The 7,865-nt window shown below is 37.4% G+C and overlaps 1 protein-coding gene across 1 annotated transcript; it reads left to right on the top strand.

The window, feature by feature from the left end:
- Positions 1–509: 509 nt before the first annotated feature.
- On the top strand, positions 510–7,529 carry dusp5 (dual specificity phosphatase 5). Its single transcript, XM_039694959.2, has 4 exons — positions 510–1,001; positions 1,928–2,070; positions 2,421–2,640; positions 6,821–7,529. Exons 1-4 carry the CDS (start codon positions 638–640, stop codon positions 7,213–7,215), a joined length of 1,122 nt encoding a protein of 373 aa, XP_039550893.2. The 5' UTR covers positions 510–637; the 3' UTR covers positions 7,216–7,529.
- Positions 7,530–7,865: the final 336 nt, after the last annotated feature.

The following is a 7,865-nucleotide window of genomic DNA, read 5'->3' as shown; positions in this document are numbered from 1 at the left end:
TTTTATAGTGTGACGCTATACATATCGCTAAAGTTAGTCTCTGTAAAAAAGCTTTTTTAAGTAGGATACAATCAACTTGGATGTTTAAGTAATTTCAACTTAAATTGCAAATAAAATGGCTTTATAACAAATAAAACGTATTCAACAAGTTAAAATATAATTTTAAATTGAACAAAATAACTTATTTTGATGAGTTAAAGCAAAAACATGGCATTATTTACAGATCATACAGGCCTACTCTTTTTGTCGGCATAAGCCCACATAGCCGACCGCTTTTAAATATTTTCAAGGACGTTCAAAGGAAAATGGATTGGAATTACAAGAAAATGACACACTCTGTGGAGAAGTGCCGTGATGAACTGATGATAAATGTCCAGAATTCTCTTCCATCACACTCTCAACCAAGGGCGTGTTTAGTCAACACAACGTAGGCGCGCTCCCGTGTCCGTGTGTCCATATATGGTTCGTGACGTCAAGCGCCGGAGGTTCCGTTCATATAAAACCGATCCGACGGAATCCCCTTGGAGGAAATGTAGACTCAGGCACAGTACACAGGGTACAGTAGGCAACCTACACCCCTGAAACATCCACATCCCAAATAAAAGCAGTCCTCCACATTTCACTTTATCGCTTCAACATGAAGGTCTCCAGCATAGACTGCCGACGCCTGCGGAAGATCATACGGAAAGAGAGTGGAAGTTGTCTTATTGTGGACTGTAGACCGTACTTCTCCTTCTCCAGCTCGAGCATCAAAGAATCCGTCAATGTGAACTTGAATTCGGTGGTGGTCCGGAGGTCCCGCGGCGGTCCGGTACCGCTGCAGTTCGTCATCCCGGACGAGGAAGCTTTGTTTCGGCTCCGGCAGGGCAGCATCTCCGCGGTCGTGGCTCTGGATGACCGAACACCTCATTTACAAAAACTAAAGAAAGACAGTATCACTCAGATTGTCATTAATTCTTTGTCGCACTTGGCGAGTAGCGCGAGCATCTGCTTCCTTAAAGGTGAGTGAAGAATGTTCGACGCTTCGACTGTTTTGTTTAAAGTTTTCTCAAGAGTGTTCAAATATTGTAAAACTTTCATTCAATTGTTATGTCTACATTTAGACTGATGATATCAAGGATAAATTAAAAAAAAAATATATATATATATATATATATTCTTAAATATGCTCTGAATTGTACGGAAATTCGGTATTAAAATTACATTTTAATACCGAAACTACACACACACACACACACACACACACACAAATATATATATATATATATATATATATATATATATATATATATATATACACACACATGTGTATATATAGCCTAGATGTCTATATATATATATATATATATATATATATAATGTAATTTCTGATTTAGATCAAATAAATCAATTTAGAATCCTGACATTCTAAAAGTAAATAAAGAATTACATATTTAGTAAAATTATATAGGCTGCAATAAATGATAATGAAAGTGAATGTGAAATTTAAATGACACATTTTTATTATATAGGCTATATTATCATACAACACATTCACAGTTTATGCTGTTGAACTAATAGATAGTTTGATATAGCAGATCAAGCTTTGGTCTGGTTTTGAAGAGATAAATTCTCATTGTGCGTCAAAGGACGGATGAGTCAGAGGGGGAAGTATGTATGAGAACCAACACAGTAATATTTATAGCTATACCATACCATATTATTACCCCTTCCAGTGATTCAAACGTACTCGGATTTTCAAATTGGCTTATTTTTTTCGATTTTGAGGAATGAAAAGAGCTCATGAACACGCTCCCTTTGTTGGTGGGATTTGCTTTTTGCCTCTCACACTCTGATCAGCTCGATCAGTCACACGAGAAGCTCTTGATAAGGCGAACGACTCAACAATCCTTGAACACTCACAATAACTGCGCGTTTCTCATTGCAGGAGGCTACGAGAACTTCCATTCCCATTACCCCGAGCTTTGCACTGAAACCAAGTCTGTGGACCTGAGTGAAGACAAAAGCGAAAGAGGCGTCAGCAGTCACTGTGAAAAATTAGCTTCTCACCACAAACCAGACTATGATCAGGTAAGAGAGAAGAAAGCAAACTGTTGTTTCCTATTTTTACCCACTTCCCCTTAACTGTGGGAATTTCTGCAACAACTCCCCCTCAAATCTGAGTCGAAATACAAAGAACAGGCCATGTTGTCGATGATAATGCTTTTAATAATGTATAATACACATAAATGGGAGGTTATAGCTGTTGACAACCGTCTGTCTACCAAAGGGTCAAAGTTTCAAAGACACCCAGCGGACATCTGAGGTCCTTTTATGTCTGACCTTTGCTCATGCAATTCAAACGGTGCCTGTGTACCACCAGTTGGTCATCCCTGAGAGAGTGTGAGTTCTGATATCTGTGTTTTATTGTTGTTGTTCAGGGCCGGCCGGTGGAGATCTTGCCTTTCCTGTACCTGGGCAGTGCCTATCACGCCTGTAGACAGGACTATCTCAGTGACCTCCGCATAACAGCGCTGCTGAACGTCTCACGCAGGGACTCTCGGCCCGCCAAAGGACAGTTCGACTACAAATGGATCCCGGTGGAGGACAGTCACACGGCAGACATCAGCTCACACTTCCAGGAAGCCATAGATTTTATTGGTAAATATTGTATATGTACTATTTTATATATTTATTAGGGCTGTGAAACGATTAATCGCGATTAATCGCATCCAAAATAAAAGTTTGTGTTTACCTAATATATGTGTGTGAACTGTGTATAATTAGTTTGTAATATATACATACACACACATACATGTATATATTTAAGAAAATTTTTTATTTAAATATAAAATATTTATGTATAGTACAAATATATATATATATATACAGTATATATAAGCAAATATTTCTTAAATATATACATGCGTGTGTGTGTGTATTTATATATACAAAATAATTATACACAGTTCACACACATGTATTATGTAAACACAAACTTTTATTTATGATGCGATTAATCGCGATTAATCGCTTCACAGCCGTATTTTGATTAATCGTATTTTGATATATATATCAAACGATTAATCGCGATTAATCACATCCAAAATAAAAGTTTGTGTTTACATAATATATGTGGGTGCACTGTGTATAATTATTATATATATATATATAAATAAATACACAGACATACTTGTATATATTTAAGAAATATTTGCATGTATATACTGTATATAGATATATATGATATGTAAATATAAATATAATTTTTTCTTGAATATACATGCATGTGTGTGTATTTATATATACACAAAATAATCATACACAGTGCACCCACATATATTATGTAAACACAAACTTTTATTTTGGATGCGATTAATCGCGATTAATCATTTGACAGCCCAAATATATATATATATATATATATATATATATATTTAGAGAGAGAGAGAGAGTCAACATCTTTAATGTTATGTAAACGTCACACGTAAAACCATTCCCAGAAGTCAGCACTGACCTATAGATAGGGCGGCTTATTTCAGGTTGTTTAAAAATAAGACTTCCTCAGGCCTCACTAACACATCATTTCCATAATCTGGCCTGACTGTACCTTTACTTACACCTACATACTCCGTGATATACTTGTGTTCTGGGAAATGCAATTAAGAGCAACTCATGCAGAAACAAATAAGATGAAACATGTACGGTGATAAATGGACATGTCACTGTGAGTCACGAGTTAGACTGATCCAAGATATTACGTATCATAGGCGTGGCCAGTGTGTCAGTGGATGAGTCGATGATTAGTGGTGTTAGGTGTGCGTGTGTGTTCTTTATGAATTGACTGACATGTGTTTTGTAGATTGTGCACTGCTTTATTATCAGGTAAATGTGTTTACTCAAATCGGAATTAAATGGAAGTTGCAATGGTCTTTTCTTCCCTTTGTGACGTATATACGAGTGAATTGGCTTCTCAAACAAGAACAAATGTAGGATGGGACTTGATTTTGTCCATTAGGAATTGGTTGATAATTGGTCGATCTCATGTGAGTGACACGTAGCCCCGCCCTCGCGCCAGTAAACGCATCATCAGGGAAGAAAAAAGATGTCGCTTAAAGCAAATTTTGTTTATTAAAAAGGGAGGTGAAGTTATTTTGATTGAAGATTATGGGGGTGCATGAATTAAAACAAATAATCATGTGCACAGAAAAAAACAGTTCTAATAAAAACTGCAATATTCCAATAAATAATTTTGATTTCATGGGGATTTAAAGGCGATTTATGGGTGATTCTCAGGAAACCAAAAAAAAACATGTCCAGATTCACCCTTATATATTAAATGATATACTTAATTTGATGAATAATATCATTATATAATATGCATAATGGTAATGATTGCTTGCTATATATATATGAATTAAAAAAATATTGTATTACAGTAATATCTACTGTATGTTGTAATAAGTATAATAATAAATTGTCAGAATGCATTGCAGTAATGAGGGAAATGTTGGACACAATACAAAATATGGTCCTAAAATAAGCTGATTTTGCGGTGAAATATTCTCTAGATATTAGTTTTGTGAGACTCACATGAGTAAAGCTCCCTGTGTGACCTGTTTTCATATTACAGCTCCTCTGTGGGGGCTTTAACCATGTCATCCAGTGTCTTAGCAATATGTATTTTACATATACCTGAATATAGACCATAATACATAATCATTTGATCTCTCGCAATCCATTGAAAGTGTTGGCTAATGAGTGTGTGGTAATATTTAGGCGCTTAAGCGAGTGTGACGCCCACAGCTCGCTCCAGATGGGCTTCAGGCGTGATTCACACCAGCGGATTTTGATTAAGAGACCAGCAGCGAGGGATCTCACATGAACACGTTGTCGTTGAGAGAAATAAGTCTGGAATCTGCTTAGCAGTATTGAATTCGAAATATACATGCAATCTAAGCTTTCCATAATGGTGTGAGTGTGTGAATATATGGATTTATGAGTCAGAACCTAGGTGGAAATGAAACTGATATGACATTATGATAAAAGGGGTCAGGGAGGAAATGAATTAGCTGCAGCGATAATGGACTGTATCAGAAAATAACTGTGAAAAGATAACCGGATGATTATTTTACTCCAGATATGCTCAGATGTGCCATAACGTTGGTTGTTTCCCCCCACAAGTCTGAACATTTTTGTCTTTGGCATATTCAAAACATTGGCTACACCCGAAATCGCAAACTCTCCTGAGTAGGTACTTATTTTGACCGCTAAAAAAGTATGTTCTATATAGTATGAATGTAATCTGGACGTACTACATTCACCATTCGCCTACTATAAGATATCCTACTATATAGATACTATACTATATCCATCGAATGCACACTTCAGAATCTCGCAGGAAATACACTCTCAGAAAAAAGGTACAAAAGTTGTCACTGGGGCTGTACCTTTTCAAAAGGTAAACTTTTGTCCATTTCTTGAGCTAATAAGTACATTTTAGGTGTTAATATGTACATTTTGGGTGCTAATATGTACATTTTAAGTGTTAATATGTACATTTTAGGTGCTAATATGTCCATTTCAGGATATGTCAATTTCATGAGTCAATATGTCCATTTTAGGTGGTAATATGTGCATTTAGGTACTAATATGTACATTTTAAGTGTTAATATGTAGATTTTAGGTGCTAATATGCCAATTTCATGAGCTAATATGTCCTTTTTAGGTGGTAGTATGACCATTTTAGGTGCTAATATATACATTTCAGGTGGTAATATGTCCATTTTAGGTGCTAATATGTACCACTAAGGTACCAATATGCAGCCTTTGGGTACAAAAGTGTACCTTTTGAAAAGGTACAGCCCCAGTGACAGCTTTTGTACCTTTTTTTTCTGAGAGTGTAGTAGATCATCTGGGTATTTTTTGCCTACTTTTTTAGTACTGTGAATTCAGACATACTTCATTGGTCACATACTGTTTTTCGCCTACTATAGATGCAACCACTGAGTTGTTTGTTCGTGTATTTTAACCAGCCCAGCATAGCAACACTGGCTCAACCAATGGCATACGTTTGGGGCGTGGCTTAGTTGCTTGAGTGGCAGATGAGGGGCTTGGTTTTAGCCTGGTTAAACCCAGACCATTCTCTGTTGTAACTGAGTTGTGGTCTGGCAAAGCGTCATATACAAGTACTTTCCAGAGGGGCGTCACCAACAGAGGTCGCGGGTTGACCTAAAACCAATCAGGGGTGCGTTTCCCGAAAGCATCGTTAGCCAACTATGGTCGCAAGTTGGTCGCAATTTCCATTGAACTCTATTGGAAAACGACGGAACTTGCGACCATAGTTGGCTAATGATGCTTTCAGTAAAACGCACCACAGAGCGATGAAGGAGATGACGTATGCAGAGCGGCGGCCGGCGGAGAAACATCTCCGAGTGTTGTTCTTTGCTCGGTTTTTAACAAAAAGGAAACGTTCAAAACGCTTAAAACAGACGCGATAGCTGATTCGAACGAGTGATGTTTGATGTCGGCGTCCATCTTTGTAATGTAGGCTACAAAATCTGTTTCAAAATCCCAGCGCTGTCGTCATCGTGTAAAGCCCGCCCCAACATTTCTGATTGGTGCCGCGATTTCGACGGATTGGAAATGGGCTTGAATGAGCTCTTTAAATCTAAATTTGTTGGAAGTTGTCTGGGTTTTTCTCAAGCTAGCTTGATTTGGAAACTTGTTTGAAAACAGTAATTGCTATTCCGTAATTAGCTCTTTTGACTTGAAATAAGTCAAAATGTTGTTGTTATTTCAAGAGCTTTCATAATGAATTCATGTTCTTTTCTCTCCACAGAACGTGTGAAAGAAAAGGGAGGTAAAGTGCTGGTCCACTGCGAGGCTGGAATCTCTCGTTCTCCCACCATCTGCATGGCGTACATCATGAAAACCCAACGGTTGCAGCTGGAGCAGGCTTTCGAGGTCATCCGAAAGCGGCGTGCCATCATCTCGCCCAATTTTAGCTTCATGGGTCAACTACTCCAGTTCGAGTCGGAGGTGGTTTCTTCCACGCCTCCATCCATCACTCCTGCCGCTCAGGAGACGCCCACCTTCTTCAGTGGTGACTTCACTCTCGAAACTGAGAGCTACAAGTCCTCGGTTTTCACCTTCCCTACCTCCTTCCTGACACCAATGCCCATCCAACCATCAGTTCACCAGTTCAAACTGAGTCCAATAACTGCGCTGCCTTAAAATGGCTGCCGACTCACTGCAGTCTCGGTGTACTTGAAAAATAAAAGGACGAACAGAACAAAGCAATGGACTATCACAGGGAATACAAATGTTTTCATATTTAAAAAAAAATCATGAGACAGTGTTAGCTTTTTGATTTTTTTTGCCTTAGAGAAAACCACTGCACAATGATTACACTGCAATACCTGCCTTAGCTTGATAATGTTCTGCCTATCAACAGCGCCTATAGGCAAATTAAATTATTGTGTTTCTTTTTTTAGAACAGTTTCTTTTTTATGAATTGTGGATCTGTTAATAAACGTTTTTACAGTGTACATTTTGTTCATGGTGTTGGCTTGTTATCAGCAGGTTTGATTTACGCTCCTCTACGCATGTTTTAAACACATCCTCCAGATATTCCTCCAAAACTATTGTGCAAATATACTATTATACATTTTTTAATACATTTAATAGTAAGTATTTTTCACCTGGGGAAAGTCAACAGTAATTCACAGAAACATGCTTTTTTCATGAAAGAAACAATATACCAAGTTAGGCCTAAAACACCCTCATGAATATATATATATGAGCTTTAAAGGGTTAGTTCACCCAAAAATGAAAATTTTCCCATAATACAGCCAAACATCATCAAAGTTATTGCTTCGAAGCTT

Source organism: Pimephales promelas, chromosome 2, assembly GCF_988280905.1.
Source record: "Pimephales promelas chromosome 2, fPimPro1.hap1.1, whole genome shotgun sequence".
NCBI classification, from domain to species: Eukaryota; Metazoa; Chordata; class Actinopteri; order Cypriniformes; family Leuciscidae; genus Pimephales; species Pimephales promelas.
This window is presented reverse-complemented; position numbering and strand designations above follow the sequence as displayed.

Excerpts from the sequence above, each read along its gene's own strand:
- dusp5 (XM_039694959.2), top strand. The coding sequence starts at position 638 with ATGAAGGTCTCCAGCATAGACTGCCGACGCCTGCGGAAGATCATACGG. Across the intron at positions 1,002-1,927 it reads GAGCATCTGCTTCCTTAAAG|GAGGCTACGAGAACTTCCAT; the intron begins GTGAGTGAAGAA and ends TTCTCATTGCAG. Across the intron at positions 2,071-2,420 it reads ACAAACCAGACTATGATCAG|GGCCGGCCGGTGGAGATCTT; the intron begins GTAAGAGAGAAG and ends GTTGTTGTTCAG.